This window comes from Lygodium microphyllum, chromosome 1 (assembly GCF_053477565.2).
Source record: "Lygodium microphyllum isolate KBCC chromosome 1, Lygodium_microphyllum_v1.1.10, whole genome shotgun sequence".
NCBI classification, from domain to species: domain Eukaryota; kingdom Viridiplantae; phylum Streptophyta; class Polypodiopsida; order Schizaeales; family Lygodiaceae; genus Lygodium; species Lygodium microphyllum.
Genome location: NC_141135.1, coordinates 111,751,788 through 111,779,716, shown reverse-complemented (window position 1 = coordinate 111,779,716; position 27,929 = coordinate 111,751,788). Strand labels below are relative to the sequence as shown.

General features: G+C 41.7%; 1 protein-coding gene across 2 annotated transcripts; it reads right to left on the bottom strand.

Annotated features, from left to right (window-relative positions):
- Positions 1-110: 110 nt before the first annotated feature.
- Positions 111-27,929, bottom strand: TSK (tetratricopeptide repeat (TPR)-containing protein). 2 transcript variants are annotated; one of them, XM_087680714.1, is made up of 18 exons: positions 27,376-27,929; positions 26,463-27,254; positions 23,166-23,342; positions 22,725-22,816; positions 5,078-5,185; positions 4,284-4,917; positions 3,983-4,127; positions 3,667-3,786; positions 3,462-3,562; positions 3,253-3,379; positions 3,055-3,167; positions 2,821-2,932; positions 2,609-2,713; positions 2,411-2,477; positions 2,098-2,221; positions 1,822-1,995; positions 1,261-1,378; positions 111-1,188 (listed from the first exon to the last, which is right to left on the bottom strand). In XM_087680714.1, exons 1-18 carry the CDS (start codon positions 27,661-27,663, stop codon positions 464-466), a joined length of 4,122 nt encoding a protein of 1,373 aa, XP_087536840.1. In that variant the 5' UTR covers positions 27,664-27,929; the 3' UTR covers positions 111-463. The 2 variants fall into 2 exon arrangements, with proteins under 2 accessions (XP_087536840.1, XP_087536843.1); XM_087680717.1 differs by having other exon boundaries at positions 3,253-3,376; positions 27,376-27,928.

Here is a 27,929-nt window from a genome sequence, read left to right as displayed (position 1 = left end):
TGTCTCATTGAAAGGTTTTTTTTATTTTACTTCTTATTGCCTAACCCATTGTTAATTACACTCATTTTCTTGTTTCCATATCTTAACATCTACTCTGTTTTAGTGTCCATTTGAGCTACTAAGGCTTGTTTTATATCCTTGTGGAAAGCTCTGCTTACAATTTGTTGCTTTTGCCCGTCATTTATGAGGTTGCTTGTAATTATCTTTTCGACCTGACCAGATTTAACCTCATATCTTGACTGTTCTTTGCCCTAAATCCAATGCCATGTGAACCGGATGCGAGAACTTCAGACTCACCTGATATGAAAGACAAGAATCGGAAGGACTGACTATATGAGAATGGCAAAGAACCCATTCTCTTGTGGTTATCCACACTATTTGTACATGTAACTTTCTGACCCCAATGTTGTAGCTGGGTCATCACCAGCTGCCAATTACAAGTGTACACAAGCGAGCATGCAGATCAGCTCACCTCACAACAAGGCTTCTTGCCACAGCAGCTTACATTGCCCAAAGTGAAGTGAACTACCTCATCGACAACATGACTCTTCGGCTGACTAGCCCACCTACAAGGAGCTGACCAGCCTGAGAACAGTTTTTGAATACAGGGAGGGCTCAATCCATTCCCACTGAGATCTAAAAACCTGAGGCCCTCGACCTGAGTCAGAGCACAAGCAATCTCATCAAGCAAGCTTTCTGCATTGCTGTCCATTAGAAGCAGCTTCATATCATTTGTACTACTGTTTAGTTCAATGGCCAACACAGGTTCCTGCAAATGCTTAGACGAGCTTATGCAATCCCCATCTAGGTGCTTGTTTGAGGATTGTTCTACATCTGTATCATCCTCGCTGTCATAGGCCACACCAGTTTTCATCCCTTTATTCAAATTGGAGCTTGAGATGACTTCTGTTTCATCTATATACTTGTCCTTGTGAACATTATTTACATGTTTTGGGCTGGCTTCTAATGGAAAGGCCTTTTCATCTTCAATCTGGTTAACAGCAGCATCATGAGAATCAGGCGAAGGGTTATATTTTCCCATTCCACTGCTAGCTTTGGAGGGCAGCGTAATGCTTTGGTTTTGTCTAGCTGGATATTCAATTAGGTCACAAAAGGGTACTACAGCCGATACATCTTTGCTTCCACAACTGTTCCCACTAAGAATCAAATGCTGTAAACCATTGTTTCCTGGATCAAAACAACTCGGTTACTCACCATCCACCATAAGATGATTCAATGGAAAAAACAGCAAGTTCACACCTTGTAAGGTTTTCAATAAGAGAAGGATGCCTTTCAATCCCAAATGACATTGCTTCAAGAGAAGAGTTTTCAATCTGCACTCCAAACACAAAAGCGCCGATGCCACTAGCTCTGCACCCTGTCCAAAGGCCACACATCCATGCGAATGAAGGATAGTAATTAACGAGATAGTGAGTTGCACTATCCAAAAACCTAGTCCTCAGCACATCTGACTTTTGCTATGAATCCAAGTGCCAGAACCAGCACAGAGTAGTCAAATCTGTAGCTTGGGACTACATCTAAGTGGAAATTCACAGAACAGTATTGAGATATTTAGCTTATAATCTTTCTCATCAGACCATCATCTTGGTTGGATCCTGAGATAAGATGACAGATAGAAGCAGTATACAAATTGCATTTCACAATGCCATGCAACCAATCTTGACGGAGCCAATGCATAAAGACGTATACATGTGGTATAGTAATATAGCTTTAACATAGTACAGAAGCTGCAAACATATGAGCAAAAATAAGAGACTCCTTGTCATCAATTACATGAAGCAAGAAAAAACTGGATGTTACCTTCTCGCCAAGCTTATTACCACTGAGGTTCAGGTACGAAAGACTTTTGAGCATGTGAACTTGCCCAAGAAATTTCTCAACAGCATCAACATTGAATCCACAGAAAGAGAGGTCAAGCTTTACAACCATTCTAGAGTGTATTCCAATTGCATCACTCAGCTCAACAAGTCCTTCCTGCATGCAAATCAAACACGTTGGTACAAACATAACTTTTATAGATGTCATATTAATATGCCAAAATATGGCCTAGCTTGAATAGAGGGTGTTATGTATCACGTTTTGAATGGAAGTTTCCCCAAGCATGAGTCCTGAGATGCTATGAGAAGATTTCAGAAGCGAAGCAATGCCTTCTACTCCAGGTTTGTCAAGCAAGATACCTGTCAGATCAAGTTCCGAGAAGCTGCACCACTAACATGTATTAGGATGGACAGCATGAAGGGATTCTGAGACAACCCTTGTTTGTTTGATTATCCTAGACTTTGACAAAGAAGGAATCTACTGGGAACATTTGGGATATCAAAATCGGCAATGAAACTTAAATGCAACGGCAACTGCTTGCAAGTTGTACTTACACAACTGAAATGTATACCTGCTCAAACTTGACACTTTCTCAAGCAATCCCATTATGGCCATGCCTGATATGGGGTTGTTTCTCCCTGAACAGGAAACAGGTAAACAAGGAGAGAACCTCAACCCAGGGCCCAGCCAACATTAAAACCAATGACAAGCTGACAGTTGCTTTAATAAAAACACCAAAACCAAAATCTGATTCTCATTAAAGATTTACCAATTGATAACTTGACCAACGAACAATCAGCTGTCAGAGCAGATGATATCTTAAGGACTGTTCGAGAGGTAAGGCCACAATTCTCTAACTTTAAGACCTCCAGAGCTACATGAAAACTTTCACTTGATTAAAAGACAATGTTAGCTAAAGATGTAAAAAATGTCGCCTTCCACATGCACACTGTATTATTGATGACAAACCATCTCACTTACCTTGAGACTTTTGAAGCAATGCAGTTAGATACCTTGCTGCCGCATCAGTGAGTTCATTGCCAGAGAGGTTTAAAACTTCAAGTCTAGACAAGGTAACTGGACATTCACAAATCTGCAAAAATAAACCCTATTTTAATCATCCCTGGCTTTGGCACATTGGAAAGAAATTGTTGATTGTTGGCAACTGCTGATAAATCTATATTAAAATTATTAAAAAACCAGCACTAGACCTACTGATCCAAGTGATGCTGCTCCAAGGTGGTTGTCATGAAGGTCCAGAACAAGGCCAAGATTTAGTTGATTGCTTGCTGCAATAAGCTGCTGGATCTTTTGCATAGATCGACTTCCTGTGATGGGACAGATGATACGTCAGTTTCTGACAGCAAACCAACTTTAACAAGGGGTGGATAGAATGATGGTTTGACAGTTGACCTATTGAATTGTGGGATAGATCCAGATGTGAAAAGGGTCCACTCTCATTCAATGCCATTAACAACGGCCATGCAGACATATCATCTAAATCACAGCCAGAAGCAGAAATCATGCCCTCCTGAGCCTGCTATATTCATGAAAATCAGCAACACCAGAAAAACAATTTGGCTAAGGATTAGGAATCTGGAAAATTCATCAGACTGAAATACCTTGCTATCTTTCATTTTGTCAACAAGTTTTGGGGTAAGAGTCTGATGATATTGCACACAAAAAAATTCATACCGCTCGACTAATCGCATGGGAATCCAACCTTCAGAAACATTTATAGTTTTAATGTGTGATTTTACATAAGCACTTATAGAGAAGCATGCTTGTCTTGACAGTATCTAAATTTTATCAGAAGTAATAGCTTACAATCAACTGTGGCTTCCAAGTGGCCTGAATCATGAATGTTGGCTAACAGGCTATCAATAGTCTCTAATGGTTGCAGAACTCTGCCCCTCAAAACAAGATGTCGTAGCAAGGGCCTTGATCCTGTAAGGCTTCAAGTCAAACATATTGTTCTCTGCAAATGCTAGTTATATGGCCAAATCCTCAAAAAAAAATCTGGGATTCTGTGCTGTTAGCTATAATACTAATCCATTCTCTTAAGAGCGACCTAATCTTTATGGTTTTTTTTGGGGGGGGAGGGGGGGGCGCGCAATTGGGGGGCGGCCAGCGTTGAACAAACCTGCAGGATTGCTGCAACAATAGGCACGTACAATCTCCTGCATTAAGCAATCAACGGTTTTCAACACAGGTTGATCCTTGTTTTCCATCAGTATCTCCACCTTGATAGATTGACCAGCAACATCCACCAGGAGGAATTTAGAAGCCTGCTTGAAAGAGAAACATGGCATTAGCCTTGTTCAAAGCTTGTTCCAGTTGCCATGTTCAGAGTTCAGAGTTGAAAATAGGGAGGAACAGTAGATCTTCTATGGATGATTTCTTTACATTCTTTGATCACTTTCAGGTGATCCCACTTCTGGTACCTGATTTTGAGCAGTGGATGAAGGAAAAGAGGACAATTCAATATCAAAAGAACGCTCGTGATCTACTGTTCCACACCTTGGTTGCCTTATGTCTTTCAGATGTTCATTGGACGCTACCCCATTATCTGAAATTGTCTGTGGTTTGGTAGCTTCTGTAGACAAAAATGGTCCTTCACCTTCAACCCGGCATTGTTGAGATTTAGAAACATCAGTCGGTTCCAGTTCATCTTGAGCCTCATCGTCATCCAAAAGCACAACACGAGGTCGTTTTCGAGGCAATGCAAATACACTGCGATCTTGCCTTTCAGTCTTGTTTTGATTATCGGCATCATTTTGTGACACACTATCTAACTTTTGTGAGCTTTTTGGAAGTCCAACTTTTGTTCTAGGTTTCTTTGTTTTATGCAAATGCTTTAGTGGAAGCATAGAAGCAAGAGTGTCATCATCACTCAAGTCAGGTTCAATGTTGGAAGGTGTCACTTGCTTGGAGCACACCTTTTTCCCACCATCTTTCAATTGTGTCAAATCTACTTCTGACTCGTTGTCTGTTTCAGAACAGTGTTCACCTTCTCCAGAGCAAGTATCTTGATTGTCTCTCAGTTCTTTTAACCATTTGATCTTTGCCTGAGTATTTCTGGATCGAGCCAAAACGAAAACCTGCAATGTTAGTTTACAACACAGTTTTTCGGTACACAAAGTAGTGAAACCATTCTTTGTCTTTCATATGTCATTCTTCCAACACTAGTCATGTAGCTATCAGGAAAAACCCCCCTAGATTGGTTAAAGAGTCTTACTTTGCATTGTCAGTTTGTTCAAGCCTTACAAAATAACAATACTGCATGTTTTCCAGTGCACTGATCTGTTGTGACAGCATCTTTGTTTTCCCCTGAGATTTTGCTGTTCTGCCACAACAAAGATATCAGTCTAAGCAAAATAGATTTCATGCTAAACTAGCTTATTATGTCAAGAATTTATCCTTGCAGTAATAATAGAAACAAAATGTTAAAAGCATTGATGTACACTCCATGCAGCATATACTGACCAACTTATGTTCTTGTCTGGATATAAAGACGCCTGTGTTTTTGTACCTAACCAGCTGATACATTTTCTGTTTTGGACAAGCTAGGGTCTCAGAAAACAGTAGGGCTTTCAGGGAGGAACATGGGGTGTGTGGCAAACTCTGTGACAAAGAAACACAAAAGAATAATGAAGTAACAAATTATCGTGCTGAATGCTGATACAATGGAGAGAGCCTCAGATTCCGTGTCTGTAGGATTGGGATTAAGGTGAGCAAAGTCAAGTCAATGATGCCAATCAGGGCTTGAGATGTCTGCACTGTCCTGGCTGATCTGCTGAGGAATGAATAGGGGTTGAGATATGCCCATACATGCCCTATTTATAGGGGATTTAAGAACATTTGTCCTACAATGTGCAATATATACCAATAATACAAATAAACAAAGCCACATGAATCAGGGAGCGGGGAACATAATTGGGACAGGGGGCCACCACTCTAGGAACAGGGGGGACAGGAGCGCGATTGGAACGGGGAGGCCCCATTCTGGGAATGGAGGGAAACAGGAAATTGAAAAATAGACAATTTAGAATTTTTTAAATAATTCTGCACCAAACAACTTCACAAGTATTCAAAGACACTCCAAAAGCACACTTCAAACATCATATTGATAATTGCATGAATGGTGCAACATATAGTAAGGCCAATTGATGTTGCAAAAGTCAAACAACACTTGAATACAAAGTGCAAACAACCAAGAAAAAGTTAAAACTCTAATGATCAAACTTAAGAGTCTCCAAAGCCACAATTATAAATGTTTCAACTTTAAAGGCTGAGTAGCATATCAAAGCATCATGAAAGAGGTAAGGCCCAAGTGGCCAGCCGCAAGCTTCAAAGCCAGTTAACTAGCAACAATGCATACAAAAATAAAGTCAACAATCAAGACTCATGAGTCGTGACTCACAACTCAAATTGAATACAAACTAATGTACAGAGCCGTGAACGTTGAGCTAAAACATACGTTACGGATTATTAGCATCTTCAAACAGCCCCAAAACACACTTAATTAATGAAAAACGCAAATTTGGTGCACAATTCAAGAGAGTTCTAGTGGTCCCCCAAAACCCTAATTTTTTGGGGCATCCTCCACGTTCTTTTTGTGCAGATTTCAGCCATCAGCCTTCACCCACGTGGTAGTCTACCCTTCACAACTGCTACCACTCCTTCCACAACTCCTCCAATGCTTGGCATCTTCATCCATTGAAGCCGCCCACTATCTAGTGCACCACACTTGGCTGCATTCGGCATCCCCATCATTGCCAGCCCCTCTTGCTACTTGCGTTTCGACTTTACAATCCCAAGCATCAAGTGGCAACCCTCCACTCCAAGCAAGAAGATCTCCACATTGAAAAACGCAAGTGAAGGTGAAGCTTGATGGAAAAGGGTGCTAACACCAAGCAGACGATAGTGACGCCAAGTGAAAGATGCTCCAAACGCAGAGCCTGATGATGAACAGGGCACCTGAAGCAAAAGAGGAAGGGTGAAGGCAACCACAAGCCACGAATTGCAATGTCCTCCTAAAGGGGCGTAAAGGTAGTGGAAGGGGCTGGTGAGAGAAGGGAAGTGGTGGTGGTGGTGACCAAAGAAGGTGGTCAAGAATGGCAGAAGAGAGGTGACCAAAGAAGGTGGTCAAGAATGGCAGAAGAGAGAGAGGTAGTAATGAATGAAGTGACTGGCTATTTATACACATAAGCTGTCTAGAGTGACACACCATTGTGTAGGCGGCCGCTAAAAAAGTGGCCAAAATGTGGACACCAGCCCTTTTTTGAGCTATTAGTGTGAAACCCTAAATGAAATGTGTAAACTGAAGAAGTGGTTTCTCAACACCCCCTCTCAAACCCAAAAAGGAATGAAGAAAGAGGAGCGAAGAGAGATACGAAAAAGATGTAGAGGATCCCGAAGATCCAAGATTGCCACTTGAAAGGTAACCTATAGTAAGGAACAGTAGATGAGATGAACTGTAAAACTTGACTCCACCTCGGGAGAGAAGCCACTAGCTCTGTAACTCCATGCTGGAAGGAATTCGAAGGCCTCGTCACCAAAAACCTCCAAGGCCCTGATCAAGGTGGTCTTTGAAGATCATAGGTATCAATAGGAGAAATGGTTGTCCGAGGACAACCATTTCAAAAGAGTAAATGGTGGGTGACGAACTTCATGATGAGGAGGTGCCCCCCCTAAGGGTGGAGGTGCAAGAGCCCTCTCTAAAGCTGAACAAGTAGAAGCCCCCTTTGAGAGCAACAGAGTATAGTCCCCCTCTGAATCCCCCTATATGAGAGAGAGGGAATCTTAAAACTCATGGATCATGAACTCCGAATCATCTAATGACGAAGCAAGTGCCGCCGATCGTGCCGAAGAATGTATCTAGGGTATCATAGATATCAAAGAACTCCCAAAGGTGGCCTTTCGAACCTGAGTAGTTGAGGGTGGGAAAAGGTGAGGCTCATTCAAAGCCAAGGGTGATCAACAGTTACTGTCTCTCAATGGAGCGAACTATGAAACGGAAGTAATGGAAGGTGTCAAACAATCACACTCTCTCTCGGAGTGGACTGCCAAGGGGACGGTAGCCAACAATCGCTATCTCTTGGGGAAGCAGACTACAAAACCGCGGGTTGTTGAGGTGGCATTCCTAAAACCCTAGAAAAAGTAGAAGCGACCTCCATAGCACATTGCAACAGTCAGGAGGAGACCGTGGTACCAATCGATTCTCCTATGGCTCGAAAGGGCTTCGTATGCATTAGATGCATCTTATTGCCTTGAGCATAAAAATCTGAAAGCCGGTGCAAAATAAACTCTATGGCCCAGAAGGGAGAGGTGACACAACGAGTGCCTGGGAGTAGACGCATATACTCCAACAGGATAGGGAGGAAAGATGCATGTTGGAAAGCAGAGGGTTCCGATGACGCCGGAAGAGGAGCACCCAAAAGTCTGTCCATCTACCTATGCAAAAGTCATATCTGCAGAGTGTCAATCTGTAAAAGGGTGGGTGGGTGGAAGAGGAAGAGAAGGATATCTCTATCTCTTGGTGATGCAACAAAAATGGAGGAAATCAATAGATGATGCCGAACCTGCAACCTATCTTTGCCTTCTCCAATGAACAAGGTCTTTAGCTCTCTTAGCTCCTGCACTCTGATACCATGTCAAAATAAGAGGTATGCTTTGATACCATGTCAAAATAAGTGACAATGCAAAGAGACAATAGGGTTTGCAAAGAGACACACAAAGTGTGTAAGGCAAACACAGAGAGAAGAGAAACTCAAAAGCGCAAGAAGAAAACGCTTAATGATGCAATGAATCATGCTATGAGAAGAAAAAATGACATACCAAAGCCAAAGCTCAAAAGATAACTACATTGTCATGTTTGAATCAAGCAACAACACATATGGGAAATCTGCACAGTGAAGGGAGTAAAACGCAATTCTCCGAGCAGTGGGCTATCGAAATAATCACTAGAAGGTGGTGGACAACTATCAAGGGAGCGAACACAAGTCCTCTAATGCTGTCGGAGATGTGAAAGATGATCACCAACTGTCGAGGGAGCAAACCGCAATCCTCTGATGCCAAGGAGTGACCTAGAAACAAAACGCATAGCCCAGAGTGTCAAAGCTATCAAACATAGAGAGAGCAGCCCAGATGCTAATGCCAAGTGGATAATGATGATATCAAATGATGGAGGATGAGCCGGGCTGCAAAAACGCAAGTCCCAACAGCCTCTGTGTGACAGGCAAGTGATGCCAAGCGATGAAGGAGGAGCCAGGCTGCAAAACCGCAAGTCCCAACAGCCCCTATGATAGATGAGTGATACCGGGTGATGGATGAGGAGTCAAGCTGCAGAAACGCGCAAGTCCCAACAGCCCCTATGATAGGCGAGTGACGCCAGGTGATGGAGGAGAAGCCATGCAGCCAAAACGCAAATTTCGGCAGCCCCTGTGATAGACAAGTGATGAAATCACTAACGCTTGGTGATGTAGACTATCGCTAGAGGCTAGGATGCTGACGCCAAGCCAAAGATGTTGAGGCCAAGCAAGGAGAATATCTCCACGTTGAAAAACGAAGGTGAAGGTGGAGCCTGATGGAAAAGGGTGCTGACGTCAAGCAAACAATGATGACGCCAGGTGAAAGATGCTCCAAACGCAAGGCCTAATGATGAAACAGGGCACTTGAAGCAAAAGAGAAAGGGTAAAGGCAACCACAAGCCACAAACTGCAATGTCCTCTTGAAGGGGTGTGAGGGTAGTGAAAGGGGCTGGGAAGAGAAGGGAAGTGGCAATGATGACCCAAGAATGACTGCAGAGAGAGAGGTAGTAATGAATGAAGTGACTGCCTATTTATAGACATAAGCTGCCTAGGGTGGCACACCATTGTGTGGGCGCCCACTAAAAAAGTGACCAAAATGTGGACACCGACCCTTTTTCAAGCTATTAGTGTGAAACCCTAAATGAAGTGTGTAAACTGAAGAAGTGGTTTCTCAACACTCCCCTTTGTAGGTGAAGGTTGGTTGTGGCCTTGCTCCTCTAACTCTATTGCTGCATTTACACCTTCCTACTACCGCCCTCTACTCCTAGCATCATCCCTGCTATCACCTCTGTCTTCCGACTACCAAGTGATCAATGTTTGGTGTTTTCCTCATCTTCCGCACTCCGACTAGTGGTTACAGCACTTGGGATCCGTCTCTAATGGAGGTCACTCTCCAACACTAAATTCCTAAGAAAAATAGGTTTTGCACACACTGCTAGAGGTCATGTCATGTGGATGAGGAGTATCATACCAAGGCCCAAAGTCTTCCACCTAGAAAACAACAACAGACTACTATGACTGTCTCCACTCCAACTGGTAGTGGGGCTACACCTCCCGCCACTACACAATCTGCTCCGTCTTTTCCACTGGCTACTAGACATGTGGCACGCAGACAACCTCAACAACTTATATCCTTCACTACTAAAGGCTTAGTTGATTGGTTTGCTAGAGGCTCACCTATTGGACTTTACACATCCATTCCTTGGGCATCCACCGCATCTTCTAGGACCACTAGTCCAAAATTAGGGTTTTGGGCATCCACTGCAATGAAGTGTTAGAGAGTGACATCCAACGGAGACAGATCCCAAGTGATGTGACCACTAGTCGAAGTACAAAAGATGAGGAAAATACCAAATGTTGATCATCAGGCAGTCAAAAGACAAGGGCGACTACAAGGATGATGACTAGAGCAGAGGACAACAATAAGAAGCTGTAAACACAGCAATAGACCTACGCTTGGAGAAGAAAGACCACAACCAACATCACTTGCAAAGAGGAGGGCCAAACACAAGCTCCAGAAGGTTGCCTGGAGGAGTGAAGGGCTGCCACCTGACGCCTAGGATTGTAGAGCCCAAATGTAAGCAACAAGAGGGGCTAGTGATGACAAGGATGCCAAACACAACCAAGTGTGGGACACAATGGGCGGCAACAAAATGGCTAAAGACACCAAGCATTGAAGGAGCTACGGAAGAAGTAGCAATCATGAAGGATAGACTGCCACATGGGTAAAGGCTAATGGTTGAAGTTTGCACAAAAAGAATGAGGTTGAATGATGGGCAACATGTTTATTTAGAGATGTTGAAGGGTGCCCCAAAAATTAAGGTTTTGGGGGACCACTCAATAGCATCTTTAAACAGCCCCCAAAACACGCTTAATTAATAAAAAACACAAATTTGGTACAAGGTTCAAGAGAGTTTCAACAGTCCCCCAAAACCCTAACATCTATAAATAGACAAGTTGCCCACCATTCAGCCTTATTCTTTTTGTGCAGATTTCAGCCATCAACCTTCACCCACATGGTGGTCTACCCTTCACGACTCTTGTCACCCCTTCTATAGCTCCTCTAGTGCCTAGCATCTTCATCCATTGCTGCTGCCCACTGTCTAGTTCAACACATTTGGTTGCATTTGACATCCTTGTCATTGCCAAGTCCTCCTACTGCTTGCATTTAGACTCTATAATCCCAAGCGTTAGGTGGCAGCCCTCCACTCCTCCAAGCGACCTTCTCAAGCTTGTGTTTGGCCCTCTCCCTTGCAGGCAACAATTGGTTGTTATCTTCCTCCTCCAAGCAACAGCTCTATTGCTACATTCACAGCTTCCTGTTGCTACCCTCTACTCTTGGCATCATCCCTGCTACCGCCTTTGCCTTTTGATTGCTTGGTGAGCAACGTTTGATGTTTTCTTCATCTTCTATACTTCAACTGGTGGTCATAGCACTTGGGACCCATCTCTAGTGGACGTCACTCTCCGACATTCCATTGCTCTACCCTTGGGCATTCTATACACTCCTACATTCATTTACAATATTCATTCACTTCAAAGTTTCTTCTCTTTGTGTTTGTCTTTTGTGTTTGAGTTTTAAGTTATGTGTTCAAAATTTGAGTTTTGCTTGTCTCTATCTAAGTCTTTGTGTTTCAATCTTGGTCATGCATGTGTTTCCTCAGTGCAAACCCTAGCATATCTTCATAGTGAGTACTCAATAAACTATCAAAAAGATTCATCATACTAGTAACTAGACTCTAGTCTCTAGTACATCAAAAATATATGTCATACATTATACATAGATATCCATGTGGCATGACAACATCCTCAAGGCTCAAGTCCTAGCCTCTATAATCTCAAGACTCATCTACCATGTCACTAATGCTTTCATTTGCTACCTCTTGTGTTGCCTCCTCAGTCTCTTCTAGGTGTGGGACCTGCCATATCGAATGCTCCTCCTCCTACTTCATCTCCCACTCAATAAAGGGATTAGCCTTCGTAGTCATACTATTGCAAAGTATATGTAAGTTTGCAATGACAAAGACAATATCACTAGCCTTTTGCATACCAAGGTTGCTCCTTTTCTTGGACACAATGTGGTTGTAGCTCACAATTGCTCCAAACAAGAGGAGCTAACAACCTCGCTCAAAATGCATACTACTAGGCACTAAAGCTTGTGGCCATCATATCCATAATCCTCCCACCACATAGAACCACCTCTAGTGAACCTATCCACCTTTGCATTACCACAACCATATGAACCATGGAAATTCCTATAGAGTGCAAACTAGTCCTTCACCATGTGCCTCATCTCAATATTAAAAACCATGCCTTCCAAGATGCACCTCCAGATCACTAACCTCCATATCATTCTCATGCCCACGACCCTGAAACTCTAGGTCTAACATGTATATTGTTGAATACAAAAGAGACACATAGGCATCTCAACATGTCACACATAAGGTGCAAATCTCATCATATTGATCTTCATCTGGCACCAACTCCTCTAGGTGCTCAATCATCTTGTCCATAGCCTCATAGACCTTGCCAATACATGGCTACATCACATTTAGAAGGAGTAATAAGTATATAGCAAGTTGAACCATGGCATCAATCTTCTTCACCTCATCCCAAAATCCCATGTCCTCAGTTTTGTCTATGCATGGCATCCCTACAAAAGTAGAAGCCAAAGGGAAGCCCCTGAACTCATCACTGATGAATACATGTCCCAATGCACCATTGTTCTCCCTCAGGCAATGCAACATCAAGAAGTTGTAAGCAAAGCAAGTGTCTAAGTACTTGAGGAGAATCTTTTTAGACTTCTTTGAAAATTCATGGCGAATATATTAATGGTTTGAGCACAAAGGTCACCATCTCAACACTTTTTGTGACCATCGGCTCAACCCATGAAAGCTTGAGAAGACTATCTAAATTGTGAGCAATACGAAAACAAATTGTAATCCGAGGATAGTAGCTCTCAACTATGGCACCAATTGCTTTATTTGTTGGCTCACTATTTGCCATAAATGCCACAACATTCTATGGCCCAACCATCTCAATGTTGTCTATACACACATGGGCAAGTACATCGGCAACCTTGCCTATGCCTAAAGTATCATGAGTGAAACAAAGTACATCTTACCACAAGAATATGCTAGCCCATGAATAGATCTCCTACAACTGTCACTCCATCCATCTAGGAATAGTGTCACCATGGTGTGCCCAAAGCATCTTCGTATCCTCTACAATTTGCTCAACCTTGCATCTCTCCCTCTCCAAGAGAATAGTACGCAAGTGCTCTGATGATGGTGGTGTGTAAGTAGGGCTATTTTCAGCAACCTTCTTCAACATTCCCTTGAAGAACTCCAACCTAATTGATTATTGAACACAATGCATATCATGATTCATCAATGATCACACATGCAATATTAAATACAAACTTCAAATATCAAAATCATAATTTATCATTGAAATTTATTCCATCAATAGATAAACAACAAACATTTAATATTTCTAATATTTTACCTCGCAATATGAAAGGCAATATGATCCACATAGAGAAAGCGAGCAACAACAACATTGATCTCCTTCTTCTACGGGTACTACAAAGCCTCAAGGGTATTCTATTGTCGTACGCAAGATACATCAAAAGTAGATGCCCTGATCTCCAATATACTCTAGACTTAGGGGAAGAGGGTGTAGCTACAACCGATCTCGGAGAGGGTGCAACTAATGCTACTCATGGAGGAATGCATATGGTGGGATCAACAATCACACATCGCCTTGATTGCGCCAAGGCATCTTAATCTATTGCACACAAATCAAACTCTCGCCTCTTCTCAAGCGTCAATCGTATATAAAAGCACATCTCTTTTTCTTCTTCTCCCAAGAAATGAGCACGCAACTCCACTTATGCGTCCGTAAGGACATAGCTTGCACATGGATCGATGGGCTCCTCCACCACAAGCAAGGCACTTAGCATTCACTTCATCCCACCATGACCAATCTTTGAGTACATTGCATCTAGTTTGGTCTTGGGAGAAACAAACACCAATCATTTTTTATGATGATAGCCGAGGCACACAACTCACAAGAGCGAGAGAGGCTATGTAATATGAAGGCAGCCTACTCAACCTTGCTATGAGAGTATCAACTAAAGGTTTTGAGCGTGAGCAAGTGAGTGAGTGAGACATCCCAAACTGCCCAATCCATGTCAAGAATGGACCATTCCAACACGTAGAGTGACACTTATCTGAGTATCCGAAAGTTGTCGTTTTTCGTTTCATCTCTACACATCCACTTGGTCTGTAGTGCACAACTATCGCCGTGCAAGTTGCTTCTCTACCAAGCTCCAACTCTACACTCTCTCTCTCCTTCCCCTCTCTCTCAACCAAACTACCAACTCTCTCTCTCTCTCTCTCTCTCTCTCTCTCTCTCTCTCTCTCTCTCTCTCTGGCACAACAAGCTAGGAATGTTCCAATCTTGTGAAATGTGTTTAGCGTTGTCGTGCCACTACGCGAACACATTGCGAAAAACTCTAGAGTGCATCATCATTCGGCTTTCTTATTGATCTAGAGAGTCAACGCCATATTAGTCATTAGTGTTAGTGTCCATAATGTGGATGGTTCAAAAATACTAGATTTTTGGATAAATTTAGCCTATTTTTTATATTTTAGATATTATTTCTTGTAAAATCCAAAAATGTAGACAACTTCTAGAATAGGATGACATGTAAGAAAAAGCAAGTGGCTTTCAATCATTTTTAGGGGATTTTATGCAAACAGAAGGATCGAAATCGCACGACGCACAATCGCAATTTACAGGTAGCAAACAGCACTCCAAACTAGGAGAAGAATGAGTGATCTGGAAAATTTCTGACCAGGTATCGTAGTATTTTACCCCCCTTTTGGAGCCAATGAAAACATTAGATTGGCGGTCTGAGTAACAGAGAGAAAGCTATTGTTTTATGCACGTTTTTTGTCTACAAGAGATTTATCTTCTCAGGATGCAAAAATAAATTGATAGGATTCACCTCTATGAGTATTCTTCCGCATCTTCTATTTCTTTAAACCCCTTCTCTTCCGTCTACTCCTCTCCCTGAATCTTCCTTTACCCTACTGTCTCTTACTCCCGTGGTAGACTTTTGACCCCAAACGCTCCGACAGTGATGAACCCGGCATGAAAGCCGGCAACAAATGTGTAAAGATGGGGGATTCTATAGATTCAAGTAGTGATGATGCTTTACAACAAATGATTGCTTTGTTATTGCAACAATAACAACAACAATTGTTGTTACAACAACAGATGCAAACTTGACAGAAAGCAAAAAGAATTGATTCCTTAGCTATGCTTGCATTGCAAGTAGTAGAGGGACAAAAATTGAAGCAATTTGAAGGTCAAAATGTTTCGGCCTTCATCCAGTTGTATGAAGAAAATATATTATTTCATGAGATACCACAGTATGCATAAAATCGGTATTTTTCTCGTTTGGTCATGCATGCATTGCATGATCGGATTGATGAGTTACATAGAAGAGATGTTGATTGGGCAGCTTTTAAGAAAGCTTTGAGAGAAGAGTTTTTCTTGGAAGATGTAGGATTAGTAACTAAAAAGACATTTATAGATTGGATTGAAAAGCCCAATAAAGAGTTGGCTTCTACAACTTTGCCCTCGCTCCATGGGATTCCAAGCTTTCCAAATACATGGTGTTGTTCAACCAATGAGCAAGCAAGTCCTCACATAGAATGCAGTTGAACATGTACCAAGAGTGGTACCGATAAGTCTCGTACATAGGATAAGTGCTTGGCAACCAAACCATCATGATCTTGCAATCTCCTACCTTCTAGTAGTAAGGGTTGAGATTTTTCTTTTCGGAGGGAAGATGGATGATGTTGTTGGTCCAATACCTCATATAGGCAAGATGCATAAGAATGCCCTGAGGGGAGGTAATGGTTGTGGGGGAACTGGGATCCTGCAACACACTCCAACCCTCCTTGCAATCTTGAGCGAAGGACAAGAAGTATATCTCTTGCTCCATACATGAGATATGTTTGTTTTTTCTAGCAAGCGAAATGATCAAAAAGAGTGAGTGGGTAACACAAGCTCCTCCTAGGTGAGGTGTGCCTTAGTCTCATAACACTCATCATCACACCAACTATTTTAAGGCACAATACCACAAGGTGGCCATTAGGTATCTGCACTTCAAGGTGGAGGGAGTCGACAAGCTCGATGGTGAGGGTGTAAAGAAATACTCAAGCATCAAAGATAAATACAAGTGTATGAAGAACATCAAGGTGAAGAGTAACTGAAAGATGGTGAGAGCACTAGAGAATGAATATGAATGAATATGATGCTCAATGCAATAAATACACTATGCAAAGTGAATACAAAACCTCGAATCTCATGTCTCTAAAGGGCCAAGGCAACAGATGAGCTAAAGAGTGTCGTACTATGCAGAGTGAATACAAAACATCAAAACTCCCATGTCTCTGAAGGACCGGGGCAAAGAGATGAGTGAGGGAGTATCATACTCTGAAAATATCCTGCAGCCTCCAGATGTGACCAGCAGCTGCATACGCAGTTCTATGTGTTTGAATCAAATTGAACACAACAATGGCAGCTCAAAACAGTGGGCAGCAGGCTGAGAAGAGTCAAGAGGATGATGATGACAGCTGTACACAGCAACTATAGCTATCAAACTTCTCCTGGAATGCTGGCATCAGCTTATGACTGTAATGCAGACTAGGAAAGTATTGGCTGCAACAAACACAAGTTTGGGGGTTCAAATGCTGATGGCAATGGCTGGCTGACAGTGCTGGAAGCTGCAGCCAACTGCAAATGCAAGACCTTGATGACCATAAGATTTGTGGCTTAGATTCGGCCTATGGCCACTCCCTCCTCCACATTGTATCAACATTCATCATCTGACAAGTTTCGGTGGAGAGAGGGAGACCATGCCAATGCCTTCACAACCGGTGGCTCACATTGGTTCTATACTATCTCATATATTGTTATATGGATTCCATTTCCCAAGCACCTCTTTGCTTCTAAGTTCTTTGTGCAATGTTCTTTTCTTTTGTAGTGTTTCTCTTTTCTTTTCCCCTTGTCTTCAGCAATCTATCATAGCAGTTTTCCACGCTTCCATCACTGCCATAGCCACATGGAACAAGGAACGGGAACAAGAAACGTGGTTGGAACAAGGGAGGCCCATTCTAGGAAGGGGGGAACATGAAATTAAAAAATAGATAAAATTTAACATTTTTTAAATAACTATGCATTAAACAACTTCACAAGTGTTCAAAGACACTCTAAAGCACACTTTAAACATCATATTTCACGAATGGTGCAAGATATATTAAGACCAATCAATGCTACAAATAAGACTTGAGCACACTGCACAACCAAGAAAAGCTAAAACTCTAATGATTGAACTTTAAAGACTCAAGAGCCATAATTTATAAATGTTTGAAGGCTGAGTAGCATATCAAAGCATCCTGAAAGAGAAAATGCCCAAGTGGCAAGGCCAATAGTACATACAAATATAAAATTGAGAGTCAAGACTCCAAACTTATGAGTCATAACTCAAGCTGAAATTCGAAGATAGAGTCTGGACTAATGTATTGAGCACTTACCAATGAGTACTCAATAAACTATCAAAAAGATACATTATACATCATACTCCACCCACAAAACACCCCCTCTCCTCAAAAAGAAAAAATTACGAAAACAAAGCTGCCCCCTCAAATCCACCCAAAAAAAAGGTTGAAACACATTCCCAAAATGGAACTTTCCAACCAAGGTAGTCATGTACGATCCATCTGATCCGTGGACTTAGTACAATACAAAACATACACAAAAAAATCTTAGATAAAATCTAGTGTTTTGTACGATCATTAAAAAAATATAAAAATTTAAGTGTTAGGCAAGTAAATATTACTTGTTTTAACATGAGAGTGGCTACCCATGAGATAGAGTATCACAAGGTACTATCCATCCAATACTACAAACCACAAATGTCTTTGCTTCAATTTTCAACAAGTCATAAACATGACGAGCGGTTGAGACAAAATGTAAATCCAAGACTCTAGCCACAAGTAATTTCCAAGATCCAATTTTATTTACAAGATTGAAGACATGTACAATGGATTTTTAAAACAAGCTAATTGCAATGATGGATCGTGGTTCATGGATCACGATATAGCAAATCACAAGTGCCAAGTGGCAAGTACAAAAAGTAGTAGATAGTAGATACAAAAAGAAACTTAAGGCTAAGACTTAAAGTGAGCTGTGTATAATGGAAAGGCTTCATGAAGAGGCTTAGCCATTTTAAGAGGAGTAAAAAATATAGAGATATAAGCAGAGGCAAGGGAAGGGAAAGAAGAGGTAAAGAAAGAGGAAATAGAAATAGAGCTATAGGGGATGAGACGCAAGAGGAAGAGGATGTAGAGGTAGAGTCTAGAGACAAGTGGATGGAGGAAAGAGAAAAGTAGAGGAGCTTGTAAGAGAGAGATAGAAGAGGAGGTGATAAGTAAGGTATATGTAGAGATCAATGAGGAGAAAGAGAAAAAGGATAGAGCAAAAAACAACTTTTCTTTAAACACCAACTTAAACAAAAAAAGGAACAAAAATTGTACAGTTCATACACGTCCATCCGAACTAGACGGATCGTGCTATATGGATCGTCTGCAAATGGAATGCAACCAAGGTTCCAACGTTGAAACATTGTGGAATATCCAACCGATTGGAATGCATTTCCCATCCTGAACCATTAGAAAACAGCATTCGCACATTCCAAGGCCCCGTTCCACCTGTTCCATGTTGCTATAATCACTGCATCCACTTCTATGACAAATCCTTTCCAATTAGAGCTTGGCTTATGAAACACAGACACTCCCTAGAAAGTTCGGTAATAATTATGTTTTGGGATTGTATTAAAGAGCTTATTAGGTGTGTAATGCATTTTTTAGCTCAAGGCTCAAAATTGGCCATCGAACAAAGCATACTCATTGGCTGCCCAATGGCCTATCAACACTACAGAGGCAATGATAATCTTACCTAGAGAGTCCAAAGGATCACCCTAGAGAGACCAAGACATTGAACAAAAGGTGCTCATCAACTACCCAATGGCCTATGAAGACCTACAAAGGCAATGAAACTAGAACCACCTTGAAATTTATCTTCCTTTATTTAGGGGGTTTATTTTTGTCCTTTCAAGTATTTGTGCCCCTAGGGGAAAATAAAGGAATAGTCATATCCAACATCAAAAAACAAAAGCTATCCCAATCAACCATGGGTGTCAGTGATGAAGAAAATATGGAGGGTATATGTGGGAAGCTGCCATAGAGTGAACACTACCATAAAAATTGCCATTGAAGATTGCCATGTGAGCTATCACGAAGATGGTGGACCCATGTCAACTACTCCTTGACCAAAAAGGAATAAATATGCACAACATCACAAAATAGAAAGCTATCCCAATAACCCACGAGTGTTGATGATGAAGAAAATACAAAGGACATTCGTGGGATGCTACTACAAAGCGAACATTACCATAAATATTCCCATAGGAGACTGCCATGTGAGACCTACCATGAAGATGATGGATCCAAGTGAGCCACTTCCTGACCAAAAAGGGATAAACATGCATCTGAATACGCAAAGATGCATGTTTACGAGAACAAAATACAGATGCATGGATTGATGCAAAGGGCATTGCAGCACGCTCAAGTAAAATGCTATGTAACAATGCCACTTGGATAGTGCTCTCGTAGGAAAATTATTCACTTGTCTCAAGCACCCTTTTATAATCATGTTCATCGAGATGCAAGCAAATGACGAAACAAAGTTAGGAATGACCAAGATCTTGTAAGCACCAAGAGAAAAATATGCCCCCTCTCCACCAAACAATGAAAGGAGAAATAAGCACCCCCTCTCTCCCCAAGATATCGATGTCAATGGGAAAAAGGAGAAGCACCCCAAGAAGGAGAGTGAGATGCATGCCCGGTTGAAAACCTATGAAATGAATGGCCTCCAAGGTCACCTCAAGAAAGGCCAAAACTCGGCCTTAGGAGGAGAAGACTCCATATTGGTCCAGAGTGTGAAGCCTCACCAAGGGAAAGCAACCAAGATAAGAAGAGTTGAACGATCGAAGTCTTCGCTACAATCAAATTGGTAGATCTTGTGGGGGTTAACACCAACCTGAAGAGACAAGCAAAAAATACCACATAAGACTGTAAAACATACATATCTCAACTTCAATAAAAAGGTGTTTATTGGTGGTGTGTTGGATTTTTATATTTTCCCACTACCAAAAGATAGGCACACAGAGATGTAGGAAAGTAAGAGTAGAAATGTGCACCAAAAGAGAGAATACAAGCTAGAGCATGCCCTACAAGAATCAATAGATATGAAGGCGTAGGACTACAATCAATATCTCCCATATCTAAACCAAAGAAAAGCTCTTGGATCAATTGGACCAAAGGGTCTCTAAGATAAAGTGGATTCATTTGTTTCTAGATGCACACTCAATGGACATGGCAACTCAAAAAGAAAAGGGGACACATCAAGTCTATCCTCAAGGGAGACAAGAAGTGCCTGATTGGATCAGGCTAAACATGGTAATGGCAGCTCGGAACAATGGGCAGCAACCTGAGAAAAGTCAAGAGGATGATAGCGACAGCTGTAGACAGCAAATGCAGATGTCAAACTACTCCTAGAAGGCTGGCATCAGCTGATGACTGCAAACACGGACTGAGAAAGTGCTGGCTGCAGCAAATGCAAGTCTCTAGGGGCTCAAATGCTGATGGCGATGGCCGGCTGATAGTGTGGACAGGCTAGAAACTGCCACCAGCTGCAAATGCAAGGCCCTAATGGTTGCTGACTGACCACCGGTGCTGCAGAAGGGCTGGTCACCACTAGAAACCGAGGTATCCGCCACAAAGGGGTGTAGACAGCAGTGGAGAAGTGGGCACCAGCTGATGGAGGAGAACTTACGATGGATAAAAGACTGAGTGGAAGGGCAGTCTCCTATTTGTAGATGTGGATCCTCCCCACTTAGGTTTTGGCTTATGGGACACAGACATTCTTTGGGCCTATATTAAAGAGCTAATCAGTTTGTAATGCAGTTTTTAGCTCAAGAAAGAATACCTAGGGGCGCAGCAAAATCTAACTCCATGACATGGTGGTATACCTCTACTAAGAAGAAATGTGGTATCTATCGAGTAAAATGATAGCAAGGGTGACAAGGCATCTCAGACGGGTTGTAACGAGCAAGGGGGCATCTAGCAATCATGAAGGCAAGGTATGCATCATCTAAGGTGACACCAATGGGGCAAGCGGATTAAGACTTAGACATTTGTTCTCAACTATTATAATCCACCATGCTGGTCCCTCTCCTGCTAAGCTAGAAGCCTAGAAGTAAACTGCCTACTAGTTGTTGCATTAGGGGTCTACAGTTCAGACACTACAAAAAAGTAGCTTATTGTGCTAATACATCTCTATTGGTCTGACAGCAACAAAAGGGAGAAGACACACAGTGATAACGAAAGATGTATTTGGCGACGTGCTGAAATATTGATTTGTATTCAGGTGCTTAGGTGGCTCTGTCATTTACAGGAGATTTTAAAAACGAGTGTTTAGGTGATACAAAGCATGCTATGTATACAGAAAGTTATACCTTCACAATGGCAAAAGAGACACAAACCCAAAATGCAGCCTCAGAAAATCGAAAAGAAGGCTGTCACCCAGCATACAGTAATGCTAAGCAAAATGGCACACAGGATGCACAAACTTTCTGTGAACAGAGCACCCATAAGACTGCAAGGATCCGCATGCCACAGCAAAATGACAGCACTGCAAACTCAATCTTGGCTATTATGACTTGAAAAGGAACTGCCCTTTCATTCAATTCTGAGCTGTGCACGTGTTTACTTAAAGTTTGACTGAAGTTAAATCCTCCATTCAAACTGGAATAACATGGTTTCCATTCTCACAGACCTAGTTTCCAGTGGGTCACAACAACTAGACTCTGTGATTAATGGAGAATTATATAGATATACCACAAAATGAAAAGAAGATTACCAGTTCCACCATGATACTTATACTCAAGGTTTAAAATTTAATCCAGAAGTCCCAAAAATTATGAGCTTTTTCTACTAGGGACCTTTCTTTGACTGAGAGGCAGCTGGAAGTCATAGCTCTGAACATGTTTTTTGACTATTTTTGTACCGTAACAGGACATGAAATTTCCCCATCGCTTGTGAACTATTTTGGACAGAGAAACCATTTAACTTGTCAAAGATGCACAAAGGTTCCATTTTATCTAATACGGTGTTTCCTGTTCTTCCTTCTCTTTCTGGCATCCCTCCATGTCCCTCCAAACCTCACAGAAAAGTACTTAAACCATATAAATTTGCACAAGGCAGAGCTGCTTTGCATCTTATCGAAATCTGTTTGACTTTTTCTATTCATGATGTTTGTGCTGCTATTTAGTATTTTGACATACCTGTGACTTTCTCAAAATCTCATGCTACTAGCAATCAACTAGAGTCCATCTCAAAATTAAAGAATCTAGATGTAGAAAGCAAAACATACTCATAGGCAGTTCTATAAGCCTTCAAAGCTTCTTCCCAATCTCCTGTACAGTCGAGGGCATTCCCATAGTTAATCATTGCAACTGACTGACCCTGGAAAGCATTTGGCAAAAGTCAAAGTTATTCCCCAAGCTGAACATGAGCATATGTTTACATTCACAAGACCAACCCCGTAAATAATGTAGTATAAAGGCATGAATCTATCTTTAGCATTGCATCATGAGCAAATGCATTCATGTGCACCAGCAAGTGGGCAGTTTATAATAACCACATTAAGCACCAAACCAAGTAGAACTAAAATAACTAGAAGCAGATGAAATGCCCAATAGATACAATTTGAAATTCATCTGCTAATAGACAAATCTCAAATGCAAACAATACAAACAAAATAACCAGACCCATCAAAAGCTAGAATACAAAACAAGTGCGAATGGATACTTACTTCAAGGTGACCAATCCGCTTACAAAGATCCCAGCTCTTCAAATGCCACTTTTTTGCCTTTGGATAATTTCTTAGATTATAATAGGATTCACCAACAGTCTCCAATGCATCGCCAAGCTTTTCCATGTCTCCCATCTCTTTAACTACCCATTTTAGTCTCTTTGCAAGCCTGAGATGCTGCACATGCAAGGAAGACTCGATCTATGTTTGACATCAAAATTACATGTGATTAAAAGCCTCATGCTGTGCTGAATAGCAAAAGTCAGTTTGTATTTGCTAGAGTCTATCGTTACGATTTATTAGGAACAAACCATTCAAGGGGACTCACCCTCCATAGCATACCTTGTGACTAGAATAAACTTTGGAAACGCTTAATATAGCTTGGACTTACATAAATCCTTTCAACAAAATGAGACATGAGTTAAGAGCATGCTTCCTTAAGGGACTCCCTAGGCTGCTTTTGAAGTTTGAACACGTCCTTCAAGATTTTGGTCAAGAGTTCTTTGTGGTCAATACCACCAGCGACATTGTGCACAAATAAATTTGAATCAAAAATCGTAAAATATTGCGCTTTTAAATACAGTTTTTAGAGCACGCTCTTCAAAAGAAAAATGATGAACTTTGAAGGCATGCATAGACGCTAACATTTTAATCTAAAATCCTAGAGATTGGACTCGGAAACATGAAGTTGAAGGCAACCAAGAAAAGCAGTGATAGGGGGAGAGGGAGGAGGAAGCTGAACGCCAAACATCAATCTAGTGCTGGAAAGGTAGTGTGAGACTACACGAGAAGCCACATGAGAGGATCCAAGCAAGATCTTGACTAGGCACCTAAGGATGGGCAACCTGGCAAAAAGCCCAAAATAAGAACTCTAACACCAGGCACTACTATGTCTCACAGACAAGGGTTCTTTCTACCATTGGGTGTTCATTTTTGGTAAATTATAGTGCCATTCTTTGTTGCTGTTTATCTTTTGCATTTTAGCATTATAAACTATATATTTGCATTTTCCTTACCTTTTTGCAAGCCCAATGTTGTGACTCTAGTACCTACATTCTTGACTTGCTTTGATGACACAACTTCAAAGGTCTGTCATGCCAATTGTTATACTTTAGATTTCCTACTTCCAACCAAGCATTGGTTACAAAAACTAGGATGTCATGCAGACAACTCAGCCAAAAACGCTGTCAAGCAAGCAAGTGCCAGTAGTTTTAGGGTGGCAATAGCAAGTTAGAACCACAGCTAGTATTCCCAAGCATGGCTCCTAGTCCAAGGTCTAAACAACAAATCGTACATAGCCACTAGAACCCATAACTCCCAAGCTACCAATGGTGACTGCCACCATATGTACTATCGCTGCACTTACCAACTGCCAATATTGAGCTGGCACTGATAGAACATCCTTGAGCCTGTTTGGTTCAAAGGAATCCTATCCATTATGGCCCAACTCCTTGGCCAACTAACCAAGGGACATATGTACATCAAAAGTGGGGCATTAGCCTGGTTGGAAAAATCAAGGCCCCACCTTTTGTATTAAGGAAATGACCAAGCATATACAGCAGGCTATAAGGCTCAAAACTGCTCCCTGTAAGACATCCCTCACTCTTGTTTCTCCCTCCCCACACATGCCTAAAATATATGATTACAACATATCAAATGTGAAAAGATCTAGTACCTTTTCCTTTGAGGAGTCTCAAATTCACATAAATAGATGACTAGTGATGTTTGGTGGAGATCGTTATACATTTGATGCCCTATGGAACAACATGCAACATATCTCCAATTTTGCTGAAAGAGAGAAACATATTCCAAAACTTCGGGATTTGGTATGTTATTCTCTCGCATCCATAAAGACAATACATAGCACATATGTCCCCAAATCACCTCCAAACATTTGCTTGTAATGGGTTTTAATTTGTGTAAAAATCCAACTAGCAAGGGCTTCTGTTGACAAATCGGAATGTTTGGTACTGGTGGCTCTAAAAAAATTTATTTTTGAAGACAATTGTGGTACTCTAGTTGGGAAAAAGAGATGTCGGGAATTACATGAGCCCCAATTCAGCACTAAGAAATTGCCATTACGTTGGGCATATCAAGAGGCTATGCAACTAAGAACTTAATCTTCAGAAGGATAAATCCATAAAGACACGCAAACAATGTACATGCATAAGCAATATCATATGTACCAAAGCATAGTACAAGGGGATGTCATCTGAGGCCACAATGCAATAGCCATCATGAGCTTGGATCAATGACAGTTCAGTGGATGAGCTCAACATAAACCATTAGGTACAAGGCAAGGTCTAACTGCCAATCTAGCAAGCAAGAGAAGACCCTAAAGCTAGAACACAACACAACATGTTGAGCTAGCAATGGCATGTGATAGAAGCAGCAGGTTTTCACATGGCCAACCACCTCCAAAAGTCCACCTTGTGCAATGAAGAAAAAGTACAAAAGATAGAGTTTGCTAATTGATAGCCCTAAACAGGTTAAAAAGCATATTTTAACCTGCTTCACCTCCACATCCGGTGACCTTTATCAGTCAACCGCAATCTTGTATTCTTGCAGCCAGTGCTCAACTACAATGGCTTCTGTTGTCAAGCACTTCAGACTCTCTTCATCTACAGCCTTTTAGTGTTATTGGCAGCAGCAACACTAATCTTTGTGCACTCTATGTTATGTGTACAAATAATTGGTGTGCCAGTACCTTACCGATATGGACAATACAAACTTGTATTCTTGCAGTCTCTGCGCAGCTTTAATGGCTTGTGTTGTCCAGCACTGCCTACTCTCTCCATCTACAACCTTTTAGTGTTATTACGAGCACTAGCACCAATGAATATGCGTTTTCTATTACGTTTTTAAGTAATTAGTGTGCAAGTACCTTGTTACAATGAACTATGCCTCACAAGCCTAAAACAAGAATCAACATTTACGGGGGTGAGTAGAGTTTCAGATTCATCTATAAACAATGGTTTCTAATCAAATTCTATTTCATCAAAAATATTCCCAATGATTTTCATAAGGATTGTTGGGAATTTTCACTAGTAGCTTTTGAAATTGCGAAAAGCTTTGAGATTATTGAATCGGATTATATGAAAGGAATCAGCATGTACCCAATCCAAGGAAAAAGTGGCTTAGAGATCCATAATTAGCCAATAAATCTCATACTATGTTCAAAGAAACTACTCCCCAATGACTTTCATTTATTCTTTGAAAGGACTGTAACATGCAGTACCAATGACAAGAAGTGGAAAGACCTAAAAAAAGTATAGTCCATGGTCTTCCATTCATTACCTTCTCCCATGCTTGTAATTCCTCCGCCATACCAATCAACTCATTCAAAAGCTTGAATTCCTCTACCCAATGGCTGGGATTCCGTACAAGTTCATGCATATTCTTGCGTTGCAGCTTCTTGAGCTGCTGCTCACCTGCTGTTAGCTTCATCATTTGCTCCTGGGCTTGGGATACAACTTCTAAGTTCTTCTGTGCAGTTGCAACAAGGTCGTCTTCATCTTCAAGAGATTGGGCGACTTGTAAAGCCCTTTCAAAACATCGATTTGCATCTTCATACCTATGGCATTTAAAATGTATCTCACCCAGATTGATGAACCCTTTAGCCTCACCCTGAGGGTGCGGGATTCTCTGACATATTGCTATGTCAGTCTGAGTATGATGTTTTGCTTTCTCCCACTCCCGCCTTTCACTATACAAACGCCCAAGATTATGATGAATTCGAGAACGAGCATCATCATCTTCCCGTAATTCCTCTTCGTTGCATATCTGCAAACCTTGCTGGAAAAACTCAGCAGCCTGTCTATGGTCATCAGTCAACATCATCAATAGCCCCATGTTATTGTATGAATCCACGAGCTCTTTGATAAAAGACGGGGAATCCCTGCTTGGAGGATTATCTTTTAGAATCCTGGCAAGATCCATGGACACTTTCAAGTATTCCTTTGCATTCCGAAGGGCAGAGAAATCATCCTTCTGTTCGTATATCTCAACATAAGTCCGACCGAGCTGAGTGCTTGCTCTCTGCTGCTCTACAAGGTTATCTGTTTCTTCCGCAAGTTGAAAATGTTTTCGCTGAAAGTAGGAGAGCGACAAGAATTTCAGAAACAGGGGCATATCCCCTCTTTGTGGTCGGTGCAGGCTTCAAAACCTTTGCCATACAAGAGGAGTGTTTATGAGGAACAGCAGTTTATACCTGGTAGATGAGGGCTTGCTCAAAATCGTTCAGCCGCAGATAGATTTCACCAATGGATTGGCAGGTAGGCATGAGGTTACCGGGCGGGGATGCATCAACATCCATGCGCTTGGTAGAGATTTCATAGTCTTTTCGGAACCATTTGAGCGCTTCGACGTACTGTCCACGCTCCTTGCAGGCATGGCCGACCTGGTTCGCCCACCGTGCCTGCTCATCGCGGTCGCCGCGGTCCACAGCATCCTTGTAGCCAGCCTTTGCGAGCTCCAGGTCCTTCTTCCCTCGCACCATTTTGCGCTCTGCGTCTCCCGAAGAGCCCAAGGCCCCTACCTCGCTGAATGCCTTCGATCTACCCTTCGCTCTCGCCGTGCATCACTCAGGCAACGCATTACCAATGCATTGAAGTATCGAAACGACGAGAAGAGAATACGAGTGCGGGGGTGCTTCAGAATCAGAGCTTCTTGGCGGGAAATGGCAGGCTAGTCGGAATATTCGTAATATAAAGTAGGGCCACACTTCCTAACTTCTAACCCATCTTTCTTTGTAATGCTTCAAAT

Coding starts and splice junctions, on each gene's coding strand:
- TSK (XM_087680714.1), bottom strand. CDS start 27,663: ATGGTGCGAGGGAAGAAGGACCTGGAGCTCGCAAAGGCTGGCTACAAG. Junction 4,128..4,283: donor CATCCACTGCTCAAAATCAG/GTACCAGAAGTG, acceptor TCTTTCAAGCAG/GCTTCTAAATTCCTCCTGGT. Junction 1,189..1,260: donor CTTATTGAAAACCTTACAAG/GTGTGAACTTGC, acceptor GTTTTGATCCAG/GAAACAATGGTTTACAGCAT.